Raw genomic sequence first — 25,595 nt, forward strand, 5'->3', positions numbered from 1 at the left:
CCTGACGTGAGGTCACTCAGAGGGGCCCCGCCCGCCAGGGAGTGTGTTGGAGCCCTGCACATCCTGGCTGTTTGGAGAGAGCTGGTCCCTGGGGCGTCTGGACGCTGGAGAGAAGTGCAGGGCACCCCTGGTGGCCGTGCCTGGCCCCAAGGCCCAGCCCTGCCCGCAGGCACCCAGACGCCCAGCAGCGGCCAGGCCGCCACTTCTCAAAGTTTCCTGTCTCAGCAGGTTCAGATGCCTTCTTTCAAAATACCAGAAGTAATTAGACCAGATGGACTAGCTCGTGCCAATTTCACTCCCTCCCTCAGTCTTTTTTTTTTTTTTTAAATCGAGGCCGTTTTCAGTTAAATGAGAACAAAAAATGCATCCAAAACCCATAAATGAATACGGTATGTATACGGAATTTTTTTTAACACTTAGGATTTTGTAACAGCTGAGTTCTTCCTCTTCTTCTGTGGTTGGTTCCTGCCCCCTTCCTCTAAGCTGCTCTCAGCAAAGGCTCAGCGCCGAGGCTGCATTTGAGGGGACCAGAGATGACTTCTAGAAAGTCACAGTGCCCTGGGAGGGGGCGGTATGGGGACACGGCTCTCACCCCTTCCGCACTGGCCTAGACCAGGATGCGGTGGCAGAGCCTCCGCGGGAGTGGAGTCCGCAAAGACAGACTCCGGTCCCTGCTCTCCTGGAGCCTCGCCTGTTCTAGTCGGGGAAAGACACAGGAAAGGAATTGGTTGCCAGGGTATTTAGGGCAGTGTGGTCCTGGAGCTAAGTGGACTGGCGGAGCAGGAGAGAGTCCGGCCCCAGACCCCGTGTGTAAGGTGAGGGGGCCACATAGCAGCCAGGAAGGACCGACTTCCACACTTGGTGCCAGAACAGGTGGGAAGACCCACAACAGGATCTCGACCTCACCCCATCGACACAGTCAGTGCCGGCGGACCCAACACCCCCACAGAAGAGGCAGCACAGCAGAGATTCGGGGAGATAATATGGAAACAGCTTCATGGTTTCAGGGGAGGGACTTCTTAAAGAGGACACCGAAAGCACTTACCACAAAGAAAAACACTTAATTCATCTGCTGCCCCAAAACTGAGACCTTCTGGTCACCTGAAAGCACTGCCGAGAGAGGGCAGAGGCGGCTCAGAGGAGGACAAGCCACTCGAGACATGCCATCTGATGAAGGGCTTCATCCGGAATGCGCAGAGAGTCCCTGTGGCCCCACACAGAACGGGCGGGCAACCCAGTCACTCTATGAAATGGGCGAAAGACCTGCGCCCTTCGCAAAGGAAGGAACCCAAGCGGCCAATTCAAGATTCTCAACCTTGCGGGCTTCAAGGGCATGCAAATAAAAGAGACATCGAGACACCAAGATGGCCACCAGATGGACACAATGCACACGCCCTGTAATACCTGGCGCTGGCAAGGAGGCGAGGCGAGCGCTGCTGCTGGTGGGGGGGAAGCCGGCACAGCCTCTGCTGAAGAGCTGGACAGCGTGTGACCTGAGCACTCCGCTCCTGGGGGCCGGGGCGTGTGTGCGCGCGCGGGCACGGGCACACACGCTCAGGAGTATACATCTGTGTGCACGAAGAGACATGTAAAATGCTCACAGCGGTATTATTTATAATAGCCCCAAAGCAGGGGAGTTTGGCATTGGACAGAATGGATAAATAAACCGTGATGTATTCATACGAGGAAATCCTGCACAACAAGGAGGAAAGAACCAACCACAACTGCCACGATGGCACGGAAAACATCTTACAAACATAATACTGACTGTAAGAAGCAGACACGGTACAACACCTGAGTCCATTTTCATAAAGTTCAAAAAGCAGGCAGGACCTACCATCTCAGGGTGAGGGGGCCGGATGAAACACAGCTTGCCCCATACAATTTGAACTTCGGACAAACAATAAATAATTTTTTTTAGTATAAGTACATTCAAAATACTGCATCGGACATACTCATTAAAAAATTATTCTCTCTCTGCCTCTCACCGACCCCTCCAAAATGGGATTGGTAATGGTGTCCTGTTGCCAGGGCAGAGCCAGGCCGCATTCATTCTTGGGTCACCAGAGCCCTGATGGTCCCCGTGGGCCTCAGAGTGTGTGCCTAATGAGAAGTCAGAACCATTCAAATCTGAGCCACCGGTCTCGGCAGCAGAGCATCCCCCGGCGGTAACACTTAGAGAAAAGGCTATCATGGTAACCATGAGTTTGCTGTCTGCTCCCTCCTCCCAGTTAGATTTGGTGGGTCCTCGACATCAAGGCCACCCTGGTCACACAGTTGTCCTCCTGAGTCTGGCACCAGAAGGTCTTCCCCAAGAGCAGGCTCAAGCATCCCTCTGCTTACAGGGCTTCATCAGCGTCCGGCAGGGGGACAGTGGCCCTCTAAGTGGGGGGGGGTTGGTACTGAGAGGACACCAGGCCCAACCACAGGGTACCTCCGCTTGCATGCCTCTTGTAACGGGCAGCTCATCACTCAGTAAGGCCACACTGCCTCGCCTCTGGGCTCCTGCCTACGGAATGGTCTTCCACACTGGTGAGAACCTGCCTCTTGTCACCGTCTTCTGTGTCTCTGCTCTGCCTTCTAGGACCACAGAGAACAGGTCTGCCCCTCGGCCTGGGTCAGCTCTGCCCACACGCCCCAGATGCCACTGACATTAGATCACTCGTGGCTAATGGCTTACATGATCCCTGGTCCCCGCCTGCTGGTGTTACGATGCTACTGAACTCTCCACGTGCTCGTCATTATGTTAAGGGCACGGGAAAGAGAAGAGGAAAGCCCTGAACATCTGAATTTAATAATAACCACCATCAGCCTTGCTGTCCGTCCCCTCCTAATGAGCTGCCATATGCCCAGGCGGCTGGCTGAGCTCGCCCAGCCTGAACTCGACAGCCCGCTGTGCGTGGGGCAGACCCCACGCAGCAGGCAGTCGGCAGCCGGGCCATGAGGTTCCCTTCTTGGGGACTGGTTAGTGCCACTTCCCCTGTGTGACCTCACCTGGGGACACCACAGAGAGGACCCTGGTGGGCCAGTGCCCCCTTGCCCAGATGCAAGACAGAGGCGCAGAGGGACGTCATGACTTGCCAAGGTCAGACGTGGAGAGAGTCAGGGCAGGGGGGACATCTCTGGTGTGCTGGGTCTGGGGTACAAGCATCACTGAGCGTCAGTTCTGCCCATATAAGCCTTGTGTCCCTTCCAGGCCTTGGGTGTGATGTGTCAGGTCCCCACGGGTTGAGGACATAGGGCTACAGGCTGAGGGAGCTGTGACTTACTGAGCACTGGGCCCCAAGTAATGGCCACCACCCACCACAGCAGCCACCAGCCCGGCCTGGCAGCCCAGCCTCTGGCCTCTGCTCTCTTGCTGAGACTCGGGAAGGCCTGTGCAGCCCCCAGTGTACCCACGCCCACCCCGGCCTCCTAGCCTTTGCCCTGGCTATTCCCTCTGCCTGTCACACCCTTCCCCGGCCCCCATAGCTACTTGTATCTCCTCAGCCTCTGGCTCCCCTTGGGAAGCCTTCTCTGACCCCAGCTCCCAGGGCTTCTCTGCAATCCTTGTTGAATCAAGGAACTGGGAGCTGATGTGTCTCCCACAAGGATGTAAACCCAGTGAAGGCAGGAGCTGCCTCTGCCTGGTGCATGGCACATCCCCAGGGTGGCCATGGGACAAATATTTGATCAAGGAATTAACCAATCAGCAGGTGGCCATGAGAACATCATTTTGATCCCCAGATCTCAATGTCCTCATGAGGCAATAAGGCCATTCAGAGAACCAAGGGACAGATGACGAGCCCACGGTACCACGCCTGGCACACAGTAAGTCTTCATGAAAGGGCCTCCATCCTGGAGCAGACCAGAGTCAGGAGAACCACTCACTGTGTGGCCTGGGGCAAGCCACATCCACGTCTGGCCTCCACTTGCCCATCTGTAAAATGATGCAGTTGCAGGCCTTGCCCTACCCTGGGGGCTGTTGGCTGTCAGTGGAATAGAGCTGTTTCTGCCCTGGTCTCCACCTGGGAGCTCCCCAGTAATAATAACCACAACCAACCTCCAGGGCCTGGGCTTCATCTGGATGGGCCCACACAGACCTCACAACCCTGCTAGAAGGTGAGTAGTATCATTTCCCTATATGGGGACCAGAGAGGCCAAGGCACTTGCCCAAAGTCACACGGCTAAGCAGTGGTGGTACCCCAATTCAAACAGCCCTTCCCTCCCACTCAACTGCCCAATCACTACTGTCACTGAGACTTCTGGTGGGGAGGGGGCCTGGTGGTAGGAGCCCACCTTCCCAGGCACGCAGGCCCCCGAGAGGCAGGTGGCAGCAGGAACTCAGGACTAATCCCATGGTGCCACGGAAGCACATGCAAGCACTGGCCCACACAGTGGGAGACTTAGCCCACCACCTGCTCCCTGCTCCCTGGCCCAGACAAGGTTGCTACAGGGAATGTCAGCTCGCGGCCTGCATCTCAGAATGCAAATGGGGGACCATTTAGCCCTCAGAGTTAACGGCTCTGAACCGAAATTAGGGCCACACACTGGGTTCTGGGCAAGGCTGTGTGGGAAGGGGGGCTCCACACAGCAAATAGCAAGAATGAAGTCTCTGTTCTCTGAAAGCCTGGTGCGGGCCCTGGGGTCAGCTGAACCCTCCTGACATCTTTACTGCCACCCCCTGGAGGAGGTGAGCCATCACTCCCACTTTGCAGAGGAGGAGACTGAGGCACAAGAGGTTCAGTGACTCGCCCAGGGTCACACAGTTCACAAGAGGTGAGGCCAAGATTTGAGCCCAGGCAGTTTGGTTCCAAAGTCACGTGGTTAACTTCCACAGGATATGACTTTTTCAAAAGGTGGTGTGTGTGTGTGTGGGGGGGGGTGTTGAAAACCACTGGGCTAGCCCCTGACCCTCCTGGGCCCCTCCCCCATCGCCCACGTCCCCACCTGCACCTCACCTCGTATTCCCATCACTCGGCTCACCTCCAGGCTTTTGCTCCCACAGGCTCCTCCTTCTACAATGACCTCTTCCAGTTTTTTGTCTAAACAGACTTGTCTTCCAGGTCTGGGCTCTACCAGCCTGCCAGGCAGACTCAGCCGCCTCCTGTCCTCGGCCCCAAGCTCACCACATCCCCAGGTGCCCCACCAGTCCTCATCTGGGACCTCAGAGATCCCGAGGAGGGTGTGTGGAGACCTTGTACGTGGTGAGGACCGGGGAGATGACAGCAGGCATGTCCTGGGGCCCAAGGAAGGCAGGATAGCCCAGCATCTCCCCTCCACCCCAGGTGGAGGCCTTGGCAGGATGGGGCCATGTCCCAAACCTGCCCACAGCCTCTGGCCAGCAGGTGGTCACCATGTGGCGTCAACCAGGGCAGCCCAGGGGTATCCCAGACACACTGTCTGTAACGGCTCTCCCTGAAGCCCCTGCATGTGTACAGGCCCCATGTCTCCCCCAGATGGCCCGTCAGCCTCCCTGCGTGTGCTGCTCTGGCTGATGGCGCAGCCTCTGGCCCTGTTACCCCTCCATGTCTGTGGATTCCCTTCTCTTCCCTCATGGCTCAGGTCACCTCACTCCCTCCAGGGAGCCTTCCGGGGTCAAGTCACTCTTTCAAGCACATGAGGACTCTCCCTTCTGTGTGTGGTATCCTCCTCATCTGCCAGCATTTGGCACCCTGTGGCTATTGCCAGCTGGGCCTCTAAGGGCCAGTCAGTCTGTCCACCCGTAGAATGGGGACAACAAATCAGTTCTCACAGGGCTGCATGAGGACTGGAGACAATTCCTATAGAGATTTAAGCCCAGGGCCCAGCTGACTGTAATTGCTCACGGATGATTTGCTGACAGATCATCATTGCCATGCTCTTAATCATCACCACCACCGACATCATCATCACCGCCACTGACATCGTCATCACCACCATCATCACCTTCATCACCACCATCATCACCATCACCATCACTGAAGCTGCTCTGGACACAGTGACCATCACGCAGAACAGTCATGATCCTTTCTCACTTTGATCCCCACTCAGCCAGGTGAGCTCAAGGATAAGGCCCGATTGCTCTGTGTCCCCAACAGAAAACAAAGGCTTGATGTGCACTTGTGATTTAAACAACTGCCGTCCATGGTACAGCAAATCAGGCCTTTGGCCTTCCATGAAAATTTCACCTGCCTCTCCTCAGTCTGGCTGATCACCATCACCCTCCATACATGTAACTTTCGTGTGTGTCTGAGGGACAGACAATAGGGAGGGTCCTAGCATACAGAACAATGGTTACAAGCAGGGATTCTGAATTGGCACAACATTGTAAACTGACTATACCTCAATAAAAAAAAAAAAAAAAAAGCAGGGATTCTGAAACCAAACTGCCTGGATTTAATCCCAGCTCTGCCCACTCCTAGCTGTGTGACCTTCAGCAAGGCCCTCACTCTCGCCGTGCCTCAGTTTCCTCACCTGGAAAATGGGGATAATAAACCCATGATACCTGTCTATATGTGAGACAGTATCACATATATAACTATCTGCCAGGTATGGGGGAACCAAGGCTCAGAGAGGTGGAGCAACCTGTGCAGTGTCACACAGCAAGTGAGGGGAGAGCTGGCCCTGAGTGCCTCCGTTTCCCCCAGCCCCACTTCCGTCTGTGGCCTCAGCCTCCGCTCGTCCGTCCCCGCCCCGCACAGCTGCGCTCTCAGCAGCGGCAGGACAGCGCCTGCCCGCCGGCCACCAGGCACACTCACCACGGGGAGCCGTAGATCCGGAAGCCCCGCACGGTGACCTCCGAGTCCTGCAGGTAGATGCAGTTGGTCAGCAGCGACTGCACGTTCTCGTAGTTCTCCGGCTTCAGCTTCGACACGGAGGGGAAGTAGTAAAAGTCCTGCTTGATGAGGTCGGCCATGAACTCCTGGTCGAAGGTCAGCTCGTGGTTGCCGGCGATCACGATCTTGTACTCATACGGCAGGCTGCCTGCAGGGGCCGACACGACAGACACGACCCGCCGCTGCCGGCTTCCGGAGCCACAGTGCCGCTGAGGGAGGGGGGCGGACAAGAGCCACCGGAACCCCTGGCGGAGCCGACCCACCCTCCCTCCCAGCAGGTGCCCTCTGATCAGAGGCAGCAGCAGCCTGTCATCGTCCCCGCAGCCTGCTTGCCCCGGCTTCTGCTGGGAGATCCACCGCCAGCCCCCTAGATCCACGGGAGGAGGCTGGACAGCTTCCTCCAGAGCTTCTGAGCTGCAGCGTGCCTGGCCTCGTCCTCAGGACCTCCCTGCCTCTGTTTCTCCTGTCTGGGCCATTTGTCCACTGGAAGGGGACCCTGCCCTGGGCCCCAGCTCAAGCCCTCCCCAGCCTCACTGTCTCAGACCCCTCCACCAGGGGTCTGACTTGTTAGCCTCCAGAGTAACAGGAATTGCAAGTTCTCTGCAGAGCCCAGGACCAAACTTTGGAGACCTTATGCTTGGGAAAGATCACGGTGGCCGTCCCCACTCCCACTGCCATGAAATTCAAAGTCAAAACACAGTCTAAGTGGGATCAAAACAAAACTGTGCTTAATACACACTGAACTAATCCTAGGGTCCTTCCAGCTCTGCTCTCTACAAAGACCAGGCAGTTCTTCCACACCGTGCTCCTTCCTCTTTCTTCCTCTGGGTCCTACTTGCAGGTGCCCTAAGCAGGTGGGTGCACTGCCTGCCCCGTGAGCTGGCTCCAGGGCAGCCCCTCAGCCTCAGTAAACTGACTGCCATCCGCCCCTGCGCCCTACCACCCCCCGGGAGCCAGCCTGACCCCAGGCTCAGGCCCCTAACTCCCCACTTCCCACCGGCCTCAGCGGCCTGGCTCCCCGGGCCTGGAGAAAGTCACGATGCTACCTGTGGACCCTGATTAGGAGGAAAAATGAATGTTGAAGGTGAACCCCAAGGCCCAAGCCTCTCTCCCAGCCCCACTCCGAGGAGGTGCCCTGGTGCGTCAGGCAAACACACACCAGGGATGTGTGAAGGTGCCAGCCCAGCACGTGGGCCTCAGGGAGATGGAGTGTCCAGGCAGAGAATGCTGACATTTCACAACCACTTCAGAGAGCAGTAACTGCGGCCACTGAACGGAACTTCTAAATGACTTGAACCCTGGTTTTTGAAGGAGTCGGTACAAAAGACACGAAACTTTACTATGCATCTGTTTCAGCAAGAAAGTCACTTCTCTTGTCCCGAATTCAGCATAACTGGCTAGTTAGCAGACCCCAGGGGGTCCTGGGGTGCGCACGTATGAGTCCTACTAAGCGCCAGGCACTGAGTCAGACGTGGAACCCGAGGCTCAGGAAGCTGGGGGGGGTGACATGCTGGAGGACACAGGGCCAGGAGGTGGCAAAGCTGGATTCTCAGCTAGTCCTGTGACCCCAGACTTCCCACCCACTCCGGGATGGCCCAGGAAAGTGCCCTCGACAAGGTGGGACGCAGAGCTCTGTCCTGACACAGTGAGAGCTATGGCCATGCCTCTGGCTCCGGCCTCCCGTCTGGGGGCCTCAGGGGGATGTGAAGGGGAGTCTGCCCAGAGGACCTCGACCTCTGGGCTCCTGCACATGGGGAAGAGGGGGCACTGAACGAGCGAGAGACCCCCTGAGCTAACACAGACCCCCACCTCAGAAGGCACCTTCTCCATTGCCAGGTGACCATGTTCACACAGGCGCACACACAGGGCAGAGCGCCCCACTTTGGAGCCAGCTGACCTGGGTTCAAGTCCCCAATCTGTCCCCTCTCATCCAAGCAAGTCCCTTAACCTCTCTGAGCCTCAGTTCCCCCTCTGGTCAAGGTGAGTGTGCTGATAACTGCCCCTTTCTGGGACTAAGGATCTCACCTGGCCCCCAGGCTCCACTAAGCCCCTTCCCAGTGGCGGGCCCACCCAGGGATAACAGTCCAGGAACAGCAGAGCCTTCCCACCCTCAACCATGACCCAAAACTCCATCTCCTCCAGTGTGTGAGCTTTCCGTCAGAAACCCAATTCCAGAAATGCCTCTTCTCCAAATCCTGAGGACTGCTTGCCTTCCCGGGAACTGAGGTCCACAGTGCTGGATCAGATTGTGATCAGACTCAGCTCCTGATAAGGTTCTAGGAAGAAGCCCGTTCTCCCAGTCCCGCGTCAGCTCCAGGAGGGAGCAGGGCAAGCTTTATGGCTGTGCCATACAGTAAAGTTCCAAGCACCATAATTACAACTATTATTACAGTCTAATTGCAATGAAAGGGAAGCACCCAGAACTCAGATAGAAACTTCTCCACTCCCCTACCCCACCCCTGCAGCTGGGACCTGCACGTTCTGCCTGTGCAATACGACAGCAGCGAAGGGCTGTTGGATGGCTGCCCGATTCCCAGCCTGGCCACGGAGAAGCCGGGGAGCCCGGCACAGAGAGAGAGGTTTTCTACCAAACAGGCAGAAAACTATCATCTGTTCGTCACTGCCTCACCAGCCACAAAGACTTCTTTACAGGTGTGAGAAAATAGTGTTCTCTCTTATCTGGTGTTTATCAACTCTGGGAGGCTAACTGATGCCAAGCGTGGGCTCCAGGTGCAGACAGCTGGGTCCCAGACCCCGCTCTGCCACTCCCCAGCTATGAGATTTAATCCCCCCAGGCCTCTGTTTCCTCACCTGTAAAATGGGAAGAATAATGCCTCCTCGCAAGACTGTTTTGGGATTACACAAGACAAAGAATGCAAACGCACAAAAGACTTTTGATGTTCGAAAAAAGTCAGGCTCCCTGGGCCAGAGTTTGCAAACTAGAAGCCTGCAGGCCAGCCCTGCCCACAGACATATTTTGTTTGGTATAACTTTCTAGGTTTTTTTTTTTAATTTGAATTTGTTGCCAACATTAAAAATTGGACAAATGCCCAATAAAATGTCATTCTTTCTATTTTCAAAAAAATCAATCAATCAATTTGAAAACTCTCAGGACCCTGGCCCAGGCAAGTGCTGAGTATCTGTGCCTTCTGCAGACGGGAAGCAGAGGTCGGTTCCCCATCCCCACCCGTCCCCACTACTCACAGCAGCCCACCTCACTCACTTTAAGGTCCTGCGCACTCCGCAGCGTTTGGGTTTTGGGCCTTTGCACAGTCCCTGGAGGCACAAAGGGAACACAAGCCTGGCCCCTGCCCCCGCGGTGCTGCCCACCAGGCCGTGGGTGTGAGTGCTCCAATCCCTCTGCTTCCTTGCCTCGCCCATCCCTTGCCATCCCAGCCCACCCCGCCGGGCCCGGCCTGGGGTGCCAAGCAGTCTGCTTGTTCCCCTCGCAGGAGAGCTTCAGAAGCAAAGAGTAGATGTGTTGGCTTCACCCATCTCCATCCTGAGCAGGAAGGGTCGTGGAAGGCAGCACAGAGAAAGCTGCTGTTTCCTGGGACTCACTGTGGGGCAGCCACCATTAGTAAGGGGCTGGGCCCTCAAATCCCCACAGACCCTCCCTAGGAAGGCTGTCACCTCCACCTCGAAGCTGGAGAATGAGGCTCCGAGGTCAGGAACCTGCCCCCAGGTGAGCTGGGGAGGTGATGCCAGATCCTTTCAAGGCCACCAGACCGGAGCCAGCTGGGGAGCCCCACCCCACCCCCGATGAGCCCCTTGCCACACTGCAGGAGGGGGTGCAGCAGTGGCCGCCGCTGACTGCCTTCAAGCTCTGGTGCTCTGCGTCTCCACTTCACGTCACCCGTCCATCCCGCTCCAAGCGATGCCCCGGCTGGGGGAGCTGGAGCTGAACTGATGTGTTCACGTCTTGTCTCTGACTCGGCGTGTGACTTAAGCAAATTAGTGAATTACTCCAACTGTACGTACAGTTTCATTTATTTCCGCAGCTCCTGACTACCAGGGATGAGGAAGTGGGCAGGAGTGTCATCTCTCCTCTGTTCCCCGACCTCGGATCAGAGGAGGTAACTGAGGTGTCTTCCCTTCCAGGGAAGGGTGAAGGGGGACAAGGACCAGCTCTCGTACAAAAAGCCAAGCAGGGGGCAGGGGTCACAACATGCTGCATGACACCCTCAAACACTGTCTGGTCTGTCCCAGAAGGGCGGGTGCCACATGGTTTGGAGGTGAGGGGCTCGTCTGTGAACACAGGAACCTTCCAGCACCATGCCCTTCTGAGCTGGAGGTCCAGCCACAAACACATCTGTCTGGATGGCCACTTGGACCTGGCAACTCGGCAACTATGTGTAACCTTCAAGGACACTTCAGTATTACTATCCCCATTTTACCTCTGGGAAAACCAAGGCTCAGAGAGGTGACACAAATCAATAATAAAGTGGTGAACAAGCACAGAGGGCAATGGGCATTTGACAGTCTTTGTGGCTTGGCCTCATCGAGCTCATCCTGCTACACTCCCTCTCAGTGGGGAGACAGATCAACGGAGGGATGATGGGTGGAGGACAGATAATGGGTGGATGGAGGACAGATGGATGAATGCACTTACAAATCGATCAATCCATCCTGAGATAGCTCTGTCTCCTTTATGCCAACTGACCTCTGTCTGCCTGGATCCCTCTCTTTCCTCCAAATTCTCCCTCCAACTGTCCTGGAGAGACTTGTTTTTAGACCAACATCCCTCACCCATAATCCTGACCGACCCTCCCTGACTCTTCTCCCATTGGACCTGCTCTCTTGCAGGCAGAGGCGGGAGACCAGAATGAAGGCTCCGGTGTGGCTTGACGGCCACAGAGGCGAGTGGGAAAGCTCTTCTCCATTCAGGGGCTGCTCCCTCTGTCGTTATAACCTAAAGCTGCATCAGATGCTCACATCACCCCACAGCACTTACCAACCTGACTGTGGATAAAATGCTCAATGACCAATCATCAGAGGCTCTCTGGCTTAGCTTCACATCTCCCTCCTGTACTTGGGTAGTGAATGGGGGAGTGTTTGGGGGGGGCCCCAAACTAATTGATTTGTAGGGACTTGGTGTAGAAAAAAATGAGATGAGTATAAACTCTTCTGCCCGATGCCTGCCCAGAAGAAACTAATGCTGTTCCCTTTGCCCTTTCTCATGGCTGTCCTTCCTGGCAGCACCTGAACCCTGGCCGGAGGAGGGGTTCTCCAGCAGGTGTCCAGGTGGCCATGCCAGCTTGGTGATGCTCCCAGAGGGGACAAATGGGCCCGATGCCTTTTTACACCCACCCCCCTCAGCTCAGAAGCAAAGAATCAAGTTATCCTGTCCCAAAAGCCCACCAAGCTGGAAACTTGCTTTCTTCCCTGAAGATGGGCCCTACTGTAAACCCCCGAGCCCTGGTCAGCTGCCCACAAGCCCTGACTGAGCACGAGCTGTGCTCCAGAAGCTGGATGAGGCACTGCTGGGGACACACTGGTGACCAAGGCTCAGTCATGAGGGCAGCACCAGAAATGACATGCAGAGCTTCCAATCCACACCACTTATTGGACAGAGGAGGAACCTGGAGCCCAGAGAGGGGAAGGGGCTTGCCTGAGGTCACACAGAGAGACAGCAGAGAACCAGCACTCGAACCCTGGCCTCCCACACCCAGAATGCAGAAGAGCTGTCACATCAGCCTCTAGGACATGCTCAGGGAGCTGAGGGCAGGAAAGATCGGAGGACATTCAGGCAGAGTAGTGCAGGGACTTGAGGGACGGCTTAGCTCCCGGGCCGGGTGGGCCATGCTGGGTGAGCCAGGGCGCTGCTCTCCCAGCCTCGGATCTCTGGGAAGCAGCACGTCCTCATGGAAACCAGTGCTCCTCTCTGCTTTTCAGAACGGGTGGGCATTGTTAAGCATTTGTATTCTGTGTGAAAACGTTCAGCCCATCTTTCCAAAATGCTTCCCTCCTTCTCAGCCAGATCACTTGAGATTCTGGCCTTTGCTAGCCATGGATTTGCTGGTGGTAAAAAAAGACTATCAGGTATTAATCAGCAGAGCCCTGGAAGATGCCCATGCTGTTTTAACTTTTCACTTGACATCCATACCCCAATAGATACGCATCCACATGTAGATTCCATACAGCAGAAACCGTGCACGCAAAAGAGGGACGCAAAGGAATCTCCGCTACTTGTGCTTCCAAGATTAATCTCCCTCCGAAAGGTTTCAGCTCTTCACCGCTGACACTCATCCATCCCATTTAACAGGAAGTGCTGCCTCCAAACTGCATAATCTGTTAAATTCAACAAGATACGTGCACGCTTCTCCCTCATCTATGCCGTTCCCGGAGCGGCGTATGGAGCCCGGCGGGGCTTTTGTGTTCTCTAAATGCAGCCGCCATCAGGCAAATGCCCACTTACGGCTCCTTCCGCCCATTCCCGCCTCGCAGAGCACCGCGGAGGGGAGCGGAAGAAAGAGACAGCGTAACGATCTCTGATTGCATTTTGAGTGCGTCTTTGACAGTTCTGTTTAAACACTCGCCGACGTCTGGGAGAGTCACATGAGCAGACTCCTTGGGATGGCGCTCGGTCTAGAATAACTCTGGAGTGGAGACAGCTCCGCGAGTCTGAGGATGCGAACCAGCGATGCAGGCCTGGAGTTCTGTGTGCAGCCCGAACGGCGCGGGAGGCTGAACACCACGGGTGTCCGGGCCAATGGCGGGGCTGAGAGACAGGGACACACTGCCCGGGCTGCGCCGCGCGGAATCTGGTGACCCCGCCGTGACCCTTCCCCGGTGCCGGGCCCTGTGATGAGCGATTTACACTCAACGCTTCTAGACACCGTTAGAAAGCAAGTCTGAACCCCATCTCTGCCTCTTGCTGGCTTCCGGCCTGGAGTGAAAACCCTCACTTCTCTGGGCCTCAGCGACCTCCTCTATAAAGGCAGAACGCTTAGAGTTCCTCGCAGAGTTCTTGCTGCAGTCACACTAGGAAAGACCTGCAAAGCGCCCGCACTGTGCTCCTACCGAGGTTTGTTTTAATCAGGCGCGGTAAGACTGGAAGACACGGAAGTGACTGTCCTGAGAACGAAGTTACACTCCCAGATCTCTAGAAACGGGGCAAGAGGGCAGAGGACGGGCCAGTTTGGATAATTTGGGCAGGCTCTGGGGCACAGGGCTGTCCCGAGTTGCCTGCTGCCAGGCCCTCGGGTGATCAGGGCAGTGTGTGTGGGAGCCCCACACAGGAGGTGGCCGGGGTGGAGTGTGGTCTCTGGATCGGCTGGTTGGCTTGTGAAAGGTATGCCCAGAGGTGAGTCCTTTACCATCTCTAGAATGAGCTAACCCTAAAATTAGTGGGGGGTCCCTCCAGGCTCTGCCAGCCGCCGAGATGCCAAAGACCCTGAATTCAGAAAACTAAAGGCATGATTTATACAAACTGAATGGCAGCTGTTATCTTTAGAGGCTGTTAGGAGGGTTAAATGCCGTGCTCAATTATGAAACCCAGAAATGTCAGCTGGGGAGATGAAGAGGAGAAAAGAGGTCACGTGCCTGGGGTCACACAGCAGCACTGGAGTCCAGGTCACTAGCCCAGACCTGAGTCTCAAAATCCCAGGTGGGACAGACACATCCTGAGAGGGCAGGCCCGGCCCTGCCACCCAGCCTTGCCTGGCCTGCTTGGGTCCCACGTGCGAGGGCCCTGGATTCACAACCAAACATTGATGCCCAGATTTAAAAGGCGAAAGCAATTTTTCTTCTGTTTCCTCCTAATAGCCAAAATGTTTAACTTTCAAACATTTGTTTTTCCTGGGAAATGTTTTAAAAACAGGAACATTCAGTCCTAATCATCATTAAATGCTCGTTTTAATTGCTACTGCAGAGCACATGTGACTTACGACTTTGTGCTTCTCCCAAAATTTAGGCCTCCTGTAGCCAGAAAGATTTTGTAGGGCCCTCCCCAGAGGTCATAGCCTGACAGAACACACAGGCCCAAACACTTCAAAAAAGGCCCACCATGGCCCTCACAAGCTGGTACCCAAGGATGTAACACGTATTCAGAACTCAAGGCTATGACGCTGCCTCCAGGCCAGGCCCCACTGGTACCCTGACCTTTCCACAGCCCTCTGGGCTGCTTCAGGCCTCCTAACCTCTGCACATGCTGTTCCACTCACCTTGGACTCTCTTCCTGCCCTGCTTTCTGAGTCAACTCCAATTCAACTCCCCCTTCTCCAGTGGGCCCAAGTGCCATTTCCTCCAGGACGCCTTGTATGAGCACTCGCTTTCATCCACCCCCGACACTCGGGGCCCCTCCCACCCAGCCTGTGCTCTCGCTGTCGGCTGGGGTGTCGGCCTTCCCCACCAGCCCAGTGCTCCTCCCGGGCTGGGACCTACGCCTGGCACAGGGCTGGCTATAGGGTGGGATCTCATACACATGCACGGAATCATCCACTTAGGACAGATGACAAGGGTCAGATGGTGAGGTCAATGACTCACCGAAGGTCCCCCCAGCAATCCACAATGGAATATTCCAGAAGGCTAATTTAATTACGGCAAATTTGTTTGACCTCAGCTCTGCACCAGCTCACTGGACTCAGGGTAAGGCCTTGACCTTCTCAGGCCTCAGTGTCCCCATCTGTCCCATGAGGAGGTGACACAGAGGTCCTGACCTCTGAGAGCCCTTTCAGCTTTCTAAGACCCTCCAGGTGGTTCCGGGATGGGGGTTCCCAAAGCAGGTGTTAATAGCATCAAACAGCAGGACAAAAAGGGTGCTTACACAGGACAGGGCATTTTGCTGACATCTTGTGAAGCCGACAGTAAAAGAATAAAAAGGTATGACCCTCCTCAAGATGCAAAACATGCTGTGGCCAGAGCCCCAGGCGGCTCAGGGTCCCAGGCTTAGGAGCGAGGTCTGACCTGGAACCTACAGGTAGGCCCAGGCCCCCTCACACCATTCCCTTCACCCCCAAATCTCCATAGAAGAGAGGGTGCGTGCTCTCAAGGGAAGATAACAGCTTCACAGAGCCACATTTAGGGACCATCAGGCTCGAGGGAGGATGGGCAGTGAGGCTGGAGGCTGACCAGCAGGAGAACAATGTGACTGTGGAGACCCCAGGCCCCTTCCCCACTGAGCTCTTAAATTCTGGAAGCCAGTGTGGAAACTGGAGAACTCATCTCTGGGGGAAAGACAGGTCCAGGAGGAAAAATTTATAGCTGTTGATATCAGAGACTCCCCAGAGAGATGGCCAGGTCCCCATCATGGTCCATCCCCGCCCCCAACACACACACACACACACACAGCTTACCCACAGCTTTCAGATGTCTGGTTCTCAAACACAACACACGGTATCACCAGGCCTCTGAGAAGAAACCTCCAAGCTAAAAACAGAGGCAGAGGCCAAAACAAGAAGAAAGGAAATTGGAAGAAACGGGGCTGATGCCAGGGTGGGGGGTGATTTATATATAATTACCACCGTCTGTGAGATGATAGAAGATATTGCACCCATGAAACTCTAGAAGGGTGCTCTTAAAAGAAATTAAAATGTGGCAGAATTTTAAATTTTTGGTTAAAGAGTAGAAAGATGGGGTTGAGGAACTCTCCCAGAAACTGAAACACAAAGACAGTGAAGTGAGGACCAGGCCAGGAAAGGGAGAAATCAGAGAATCCAAACCAGAGGTCTAACATCTGAGTACTACGGAAAAGAAGTCAGGAAAAAAGAGAGGAGGGAAATTTTGGGGAAAAGTGTATGAGAGAATGTCCTCGGATTAAAGGACAATGTTTGCTTCATTAAAAGGGTTACCTCAGTGCCCACAATAATGAATGAAAAACACCCACCCTCGAGGCACACTGTCCAGAAACAAAACAGGTCGTAAACAAAAGATGAGATATCTGAACAGCGACACTGGAAACTAAAAGAGTATGGAGCAATGCCCTCCAAATTCTGAGGGAAGATGATTTTCTACCTAGAATTCTACACCCAGGCAAACTATCAGTGAAGACTGAGGACAGAATAAAGACTTTTTCTGACATGCAACTTTGCCAAACTTTACTCTCCAGTGCATTCTTTCTCAGAAAGCTACTGGAGGGTGTGCTCCACCAAAATGAGGGAGTAAACCAAGAAAAAGTAATGGTATCCCAGAAGCAGAGCCTCCAAGACAGAAAGAAGGCAAAGGAAGAAGATGGTAAAGGGACATCCCAGGACAACGAGTGTTCACAGGCCTGGACGGCAGCCAGTCCAGACCTGGGCAAGGGTCGGAGGCTCAGGAAGGACAAGAAAAACGAGCCAACAGACAGCCTGGCCCAGCTCACCACACTGCTAAGGGGCACTTAAAACTCTGCGGGAGACAGAGATGGACCATGATGGGGACCTGGAAAAACAAGCAAACAAACCAAACAATTAACTACTTTAGGAAAAACAATAGGTTATACAATGAATATTTAACCAAAAACCATAATGGGACTATATTAAAAGGATGAGAGAAGAGATGTGTATATATGGGTAGAGAGACGGTCTCTATATTTTTATTTTTCATTGTAAAAGATTAAAAAGTATGTCTAAAATTGAAAAATAAAAAAACAGCAATTTAAGGCTGTTACTTAGAGACACTGTGGTAATAAAGCAGCAACTACCAGATTTGCATGGGGAATGGGACTCGGGACTGGGGAGGGGAGCTGGGGACAGGGCTGCTGGCTTTACTGTAAGCCTTGTAGCACGTTGCGACTCATTGTGTACATGTATTACCTTAATGTAAATAAAATGTTTAATTAAGTAAAAAGAAGGCATCAGAGAAGGGAGGGTATAGCTCAGTGGTGGAGTGTGTGCTTAGCATGCTTGAGGTCCTGGGGTCCATCCCCAGTACCTCCATTTTAATTAAAAGCCTAATTATCTCCCCCTAACAAATAGTAAAATAAAAGTTAAAAAATAAGAAGGTATTGGGGCCAGGCACTCCCAGTCGACCTCCTAGCTCCCCCAGAGAAGCCTGACCTCTCACTTGTTCTACCTGTTGCTCAAAAACCTAGAACCATATTAAAAGGGGTCACAGATAAGACTGATCAAGAGACAGAACAGGCAGGAAGCCTAACCTGGTTGACCCCTCTGAGATTCGGAGGGTCTAAGTGCTGGGATGACTCTGGCAACCAGGATCAAAGGCAGGTGATCAGGCCAGACAGCGCCTCACCTGGCAGGGCAGACAGCCACTAATGACATCACAGGTGGCACCTGCTGAGAGCCTGAGACAGGCCTCCGCATACCCTCTGTCTAACCCTCACAACAGCCCCAGAAAACAGGCAGTATATTGGCAGAAGAAGAAGTTGGGGGCTCCGTGAGGTTAAATAACTACCAAATTGGTAAGCAGAGAAGTGGGAGTCTGAACCCAGATCCATCTGCAACTGAAGCCGTGATGTCTCCATGTCTGTCACAACCACCAAGATATAACACATATGCCAGAGTTTTTGCATTAAACATTCCTCAGAAAAAAAGTCACCATATACTTGAATCCTTACAAAGTCTCCCCTCTTATGAGGAGTTCTCAATGACTCTATTTTAAACAACATAATTTTGTTGGAGATATCTGTGGCTGCTGTAAACAAGCCTTTATAAAGACCATTTTGAAAAGCAATACAGATGTTAGAACAAATTAAATGAGTTCGGCAAAGGTGCAGGATACGAAAACGATGGGCAAAACGAGCAGTTGCGTTCCTATATACTAACAATAAACAACCTGAAAAGGATATTAAGAAAACAACCCTATTTGCAATAGCATCAAAAAGAGTAAAATACCTAGGATTAAATTTAACCAAGGGGGTGAAAGATTTATACATTGAAAACTCCAAAATGTTTGCTGAAAGAGACTAAAGAAGACACCAGTAGGTGGAAAGACATCCCGTGCCCCTGGCTTGGAAGACTTCATGTTCACGTTCTTAAGATGTCAAAACTACTCAAGACCAACTATGGATTCAATGGAATCCTGACCAAAATCTCAATGATATTTCTTTCAGGAATAGAAAATCCATCCTAAAATTCATACGGAATCTCGAGGGACCCTGAATTGCCAAAATCATCTTGAAAAAGAAAAACAAAGTTGGAAGACACACTTGCTGATTTCAAAACTGACTACAAAGCTGCAGTAATTAAAACAGTATGGCAGCGGCATAAAGACGAGCATATAGACCAATGCAGTAGAACAGAGAGTCCAGAAATAAGCCCTCACACATATGGTCAAATGATTTCTTACAAAGGTGCCAAGATCATTGAATCAGAAAAGGACAGTCTTTTCAACAAATGGTGCTGGGAAAACTGGACATCCACATGCAAAAAATGAAGCCAGACCCTTACTTAACAACATACACAAAAATTAACTCAAACAAGAACAAAGATCTAAAGGTAAGAGCTAAAACTAGAAAACTCTTCAAACATAGGGGGAAAGCTTCATGACATTGGATTTAGCAATGATTTATTGGATATGACACCAAAAGTGCAGGCAACAGAAGAAAAAAATGTATCAAAATTTAAAACTTCTGTACATCAAAGACATCTTCCACAGAGTGGAAAGGCTACCCATAGAATGGGGGAAATACTTGCAAATCATATTTCTGGTAAGAGGTCAGCATCCAGAATATATAGAGAACTCCTAAACTCAACAACAACAACAACAACAAAAAAAAAACCAAATAATCTGATTCAAAAACAGACAAAGGACATGAATTGAGATTTCTCCAAAATGGCCAACAAGCACATGAAAAGATGTTCAACATCACTGATCGTTAGGAAGCCGCAAATCAAACTATGAGATAACAACCACACATCCATCAGGATGGCTACTATCAGAAAAGCAGAAAACAGCACGTGCTGGTGAAGATGTGGAGAAATGACAGCTTTGTGCACCATTGATGGGAATGTCAAATGGAACAGCCACTGTGGAAAAACAGTACAGAGGTTTCTCAAAAAACTTAGAACTAGCATGTGATCCAGCAATTCTGTTGCTGCGTATATAGCCTGAAGAATTGGAAGCAGGGACTCAAACAGGCATTTGTACACTCATATTCACATTAGCATTATTCACAATAGCTAAAAGGCGGGAGTAACTCAAGTGTCCATCAAGAGACAAATGGATAAATACAAGGTGGCATGTCCACACAAAGAATATAATTCAACCTTGAGAAGGAAGTAAATTTGACTCATGCTACAACATGGAGGAACCTTGAGGACATTAAGCTCAGTGAAATAAGCCAGTCACAGAAGAACAAATACTGCATGATTCTATTTATATGAGGTCCCTGCAGTCAAATTCATAGAGACAGAATGATGGGGGCTGGGGGAGGGGGAGGGAGTGTTTAATGGAGACAGCGTTTCAGTTTGGGAAGATGAAAAGAGTTCAGGAGATGGATGGTGGTGATGGTTGCACAACAGTGTGAACGTACGTAATGCCACTGAACTGTGCACTTTAAAAAGGTTAAAATGGTAAATGTTATGTATGTTTAATCATAATTTAAATTTTAAAAGAATCTTAGAAAGAGAACCGAGGGCCCTGAATCGCAGACACTAGAATTGTGAGTAGGTAGAATGGTAGGTTCTAGGAACTCTTAACAGTCCTAAAAGTGCCACTTTTACAGAATCTGAGCGCCCTGGAGGCCAATTATTCTAATCTTAGAAGCAAATAATTCTAGAACTTCAGACGTTGTCAAGGTTTGAGGTGGAGAGGGACTGAGTGGCTGTCTAGAGTCTCGGCCCCCTCACCCTCCCCTCTTCATCAAGAAGACCTAACTGAGAGGCTCCAGGCCAGGAGCCTGTACCTGCTTCCACCCTGCCAGAAAATTCCTAGCATGTGTTTCACCTGGGGTTTGACAGCCCTGGGGGGGATATATTGGGCCCTCGAGTTACTGAACAAACCTTCTCCCAAAAAGTTCCGCTGGTACCTTCTGACACCTACAGACAACCCATTTAAAGGGGGAAAAATTGGCCCCAAACGAGATTGTTTGCAGTAGCAACTGAAATAAGTATTTGGAAATGATTAAGACTAAAGGTTCCTAGTTTTTAAATACTTCTTAATAAAACCAACTATTTTTGGAGGGGAGGGTAGAGCTCAAGGGGTAGAGTGCGTGCTTGGCATGCACAAGGTCTTGGGTTCAATCCCTAGTATCTCCTTTAAAAATAAATAATAAATCTATTCACCCCCCCCCCAAACAAACAAACAAGCAAACAAAACCACCTGTTTTAAAGCTAAATAAACATTTTGGGTATTAAGATATACGAAAGCAAAATCACCTTGCCACTTGTGTTTATGCATTCCTTTATTCCACAGTCACTTCCCTTGGCCCTCGTAAGTGTCGGACCCTGTGCTGGGAGCTGGGAACAGAGAGGTCCCGACCCAGCCCATTCTGCTGTCGTCCTAAAGTGGGAAAGACACACACGAGCAATTTGGGATCTGCAGTGGGGGTGATACCAAGTCATAAGGAACCATAAACAGCAGTGAGTTTTCCTTTCCCGGACCAGGAGTAAGGGAGGGGCTCCAAAAGGGTGGGTAAGAGGGGAGATCTTAGAAACAGGTGTCATGGGTGAATAGCAGCTCCCCAGGCAGACGAGGCTGGGAAGTGTATCCTGGGAAGAGTAACCCCACACAAGCAGGCATGGAGGTGGGAAAATTCACCTGCCAATTCGGCAACCTCCTAGAATCCCTGGGCAGACGAGGGTGCGAGTGGAGGCAGGCCTGGGAGGGACAGATGGAATCACACCAGGAGGGGCCTAAATTCACCCAGGACTCCAGCAGGGAACCAGTGAAGGGTGTTAAGGGGGAAGAGGACACAGTTGGATCAATGAACAAAAAACTTCAATGAACATAAAACAGTATGACAAACGTTAGTCTGGAAAGTGACTATTTTGAGAGGTTGGGATGCTACCAGAGGCAGCCCCACTTTGTCAGCTCTACTACCCCTTCAGTGTCGTGGCTGTCAAACGAGCCCAGAATTAGCTCCAAACGGCCCTCCGCGAGCTCTCAGATCTTCATTTGCATCATGCGCACTCGGAAAGGTGTGAAATTCTTCTTCTTAAGAAAAATCAAAGAAATAAACCTACATACACTTTAAAAAAAAAAAACCCTGATTTCCTTTAAAACAAATTTCAAAGAACTAAATCCTAACTTTTAACTATCTGATTTTTTAAAAAAGAAAGCATCATTTCATGATATTAATAATAGTAATTAAAGCTACCATCAACTGAACATCTACTTTTTTGCCAGGTACTTTAGATGCATTCATAAAATAGCCACAACCAAAACAGTAGCTGCATTTATGATCATGTATTCATCTCATGCCAGGACCTATCCTGAGCCCAGATCAGCCCCTGCCTCATTGAACCTTCTGAATATCAGCCCCTTTTACAGATGAGAAAACTGAGACTTGGGGTGAGGACATAATATGCCAAAAGTCAGGTGGCTTGGGAGAATGCAGCCACAATCCAAACCCAAGGGGTCTCTCCAGACCTATGTGCTTAAACAGGATCCCAACTGCAGTGTCTTACTCAGCCCTCACAACAGCCCTACAAAAAGTGTTAGCCCCACATTGTAGATGGGTACACTGAGGCCCGAGAGAGTAGTGACTTTCTCAAGGCTGCCCAGCAGGCATGTGGCCGGGCAGGGCTGGGGAGGCAGTCCCGCCTGCTCCAAAGGCTGCATCCTTTCCACTGGCCCTTCTCTCACTTCAGAAATTTAATTTATAAGTAGTAAGTAATACTGCTGAGTGCCTACTGTGGCTGGTGCTGTCCGCGGTGCTGAAGACGCAGCTTGCCTGAGACAGACAAGATCCATGCCTTTGAGAAGTGGACCTTTCTGGGATATTGGCAATAAAGAAACAAAGAAGTAAGTACCAGGTCAGGTGAGGATAGCAGATGTGAAAAAAATAAAGCCATGTGAGTGGGTCAGGACACACTGGGGTGGGGAGCAAGATCAATCTAGGGCCACCAAGAAGGCCTCTCTAAGAAGGTGATCTGGGTGACCTCTGGGAAGCCACGTTCCTACACTGGGTCTCAGTCTCCTCATCTGTAAAGTGAGGATGACATTACTCAGCTCCCAGGCTGTTTGCTTCAAGGGAGAATTGACCAACAATACGAAAGCACCTTTAAACTGTAAAATTCCATTTGGAAAAAAATCATTGTTGTTCAGCCCTCATGCAACTCATATACGAGGCTTTGCAGCAAAACGTATTTTTTGCACATGAAACATAGGGTGTTAGACCTCCTCGTGTCCCTTCGGCAACCTACATGTGATTTTGTTATAGCCCATGATGCTACAAACTGTTACTTCTGACCACAAATATCAAAACAGATGGGAGGAATCTGCTAATACAAAGGGCTGGGATTTTCTGAATACACAAGGGACGTTATCACATAAAAAGGTCACCTTAGATATTAAAAAACTTTTTTTTAATTTTTAAAAGACCATAGGCCTTGGGTTAGAATCCTGATTCCACTTCTATTTGCTATATGATCTTGGGCAAGCTCTTTGCTTCTCTGAGCTCAGTTCCTCCATCTGTAGAGACAGTAACAGCAGACACTTCAAGGAGTTTTCTTATCCCCACAGCAGCCACTAATCTCCTGTGGCTCTTTAATTTCAAATTAATTACAATGAAATGAAACACACAAGTCAGTTTCCCAGTCACACTTGCCATGTCTCAACTGCTCAATGCCCACAACAGGCAGGTGGCTGCCGACCTGGAGACAACGCAGGTCGAGGGCCTTGCTGCTCATCAGCTGGGAGACGGTCAGAAATGCAGGCTTTCCAGCCCATCCCAGACCTGCCGAATTGACATGTGCACTTTAACAAGATCCCCCCACCACAGGGGATTCTCATGCACCTGAACTTTGAGAAGGGCTGGCTATGAGAGACCAGGTGGGGAGACACCCCATGAGAAGGTGCAGCTCTGTAACAAAGACAAGGACAACAGGACAGGAAAGTTTCCACACCCTCTCTAACCACTGCTCATGATCGGCAAACCAAACTTGTCACAGAATTTCTGCCAAAGTCTGTGCTGAGTCCAGGTGCAGCAGGCAGGCAGGGGAAGGTGACGTGAACAGGGAAATGGAATCTCTCAGACATTTCAGAAGTTTGTGTGCACACAGGGACAGACTATTTCAATTCTGTGCTGGCCAGGAATTTCTGGCTTGCTGGCTATCCCTGTTCTGGAATGAAGTCCAACATGAAAACGACATTTTCAAAAACCCACAGGCTGACTTCATATCCAAACACATCTCTCCACGCTTGTAGGAAAAAAAGAAAAAGAAGCATAACCAGCAAGAGAATTTTGCTTCCCCCAACTCTTGAATGGCCAACCAGCTATTTTTCTTCCAACCAACAATTTCCTCCAATAGTTCCATAGCCTGACAGGAGCACTGACAAGTGAAGATGCATTTCGGGGTGAAGAGGAAGGCTCACAGTGGGAAACTCAGCAAAGCCTCAGAGCCCAGGTTGTATTTAACATTTCATCTCTCGTCTGCACAACCACCAGCTTGGGAGGAAGGCATTGCCATCCTCCACCAGGCAGATGAGGAACCTGAGATGAGTCTCACACCTGGGAGGCAAGTGAGTGTCTAACCTGGGTGAATGCTACAAACTTCACCCAGTTCTGTCTCCATCATGTCATGGCGTTTTCTTGTTTGTATTTCTCTTGAGTAGGAGTCTTAATTGTTCTGCTACCCACTGTATCCTTGGCATCTAGCAGAGTCTAGAACCAGGTAGGTGTTCCATGAATGAATGAATGAATGAATGTACCCTAATGGCAAATGGAAGCTCCAGCCTCGGAACCCCGGTTAGCCTGCTCCTTTGATCTGGAAGGCCTGCACCCCACTTGTCCAAACTCAAGTGACACTTCCTACATGAAGGAACCCCACCTCCTCTATTTGCTGCCCACCCAGCCTCTGCTTCTCCCACTCGGCCCCCAGGCACTCTGCCACATGCCTCCTTGCTGGTCCTCAAATGTGCCACCAACACTCCTGACCCAGAGCTGCTTCCTCTGCCCAGAATACCCTCCCAGACATGTGCACGGCCAGCTCCTCCACGCCGGCCTCGGCTCAAACGTCATATCATCAGAGGGTGATGTCTCGCCCTGTTGGCTTATCCTGATCCCCCAACACATTATAGCTCTGTTTATCTGAGGCCTGTCTCCTGTGTGTTCACTGATGCATCCTCAGTGCCCAGAATCAAGCCCAGCACGTAAAAAGTACTCAGCAAACACTAGCTGAGTAAAGAATCAAATGCAAATGGGAAAACACACAATAATGATGATGGCTACTTTGGGGTAAAGTTAAACAAGTTAGAGGGGAGACACTGACAGCAAACATACACAAGATGGTAGCAAGAGGCGACAAGGTGGGTGCATTCCAGGGACCCTCAGGGAAGAGTGGAAATGTTGATTAATTTTAGACTGAGTTAAGTCAAATATGCATATTAAAATTTTATGAGTAATCACTAAACAAATCAACAAAGAATGTAGCATTTCCAAACCAGTAGAGGGGAAAAAAAGAAACTTCAATCAATCAAAAGAAAGCAGAGAGGGGAGACAGAAAGCACAAAATGAGTGACAGAAATGTTTTATATACTGGGGAACACTAGACAGATATTCATTGTTATTATTTAAACACAAAAATCTGTATCAAGGTTCTCCTACACAGGAACACCAGGGACAGGTTTGATCTACAAGGGACTCACAGCTGATGGACATCAGACATGCTACAGAGGATGGACCAATCAGAGGGGCTTGCACATTTCCTCCTCCCAATAATCACAGGCATTTGCCAAATGCATCTACCCTTTTCACCT

General features: G+C 51.3%; 1 protein-coding gene across 1 annotated transcript in view; it reads right to left on the reverse strand.

The window, feature by feature from the left end:
- MPPED1 (metallophosphoesterase domain containing 1) overlaps positions 1-25,595 on the reverse strand; it is a 59,085-nt gene that overhangs the window by 16,360 nt on the left and 17,130 nt on the right. The window contains exon 3 of the mRNA XM_010983457.3: positions 6,720-6,945. Within this exon, the coding sequence (XP_010981759.1) occupies positions 6,720-6,945 (226 nt within the window). The remainder of the gene's footprint in view (positions 1-6,719; positions 6,946-25,595) is intronic.

This window comes from Camelus dromedarius, chromosome 11, assembly GCF_036321535.1.
Source record: "Camelus dromedarius isolate mCamDro1 chromosome 11, mCamDro1.pat, whole genome shotgun sequence".
Lineage (NCBI taxonomy): Eukaryota > Metazoa > Chordata > Mammalia > Artiodactyla > Camelidae > Camelus > Camelus dromedarius.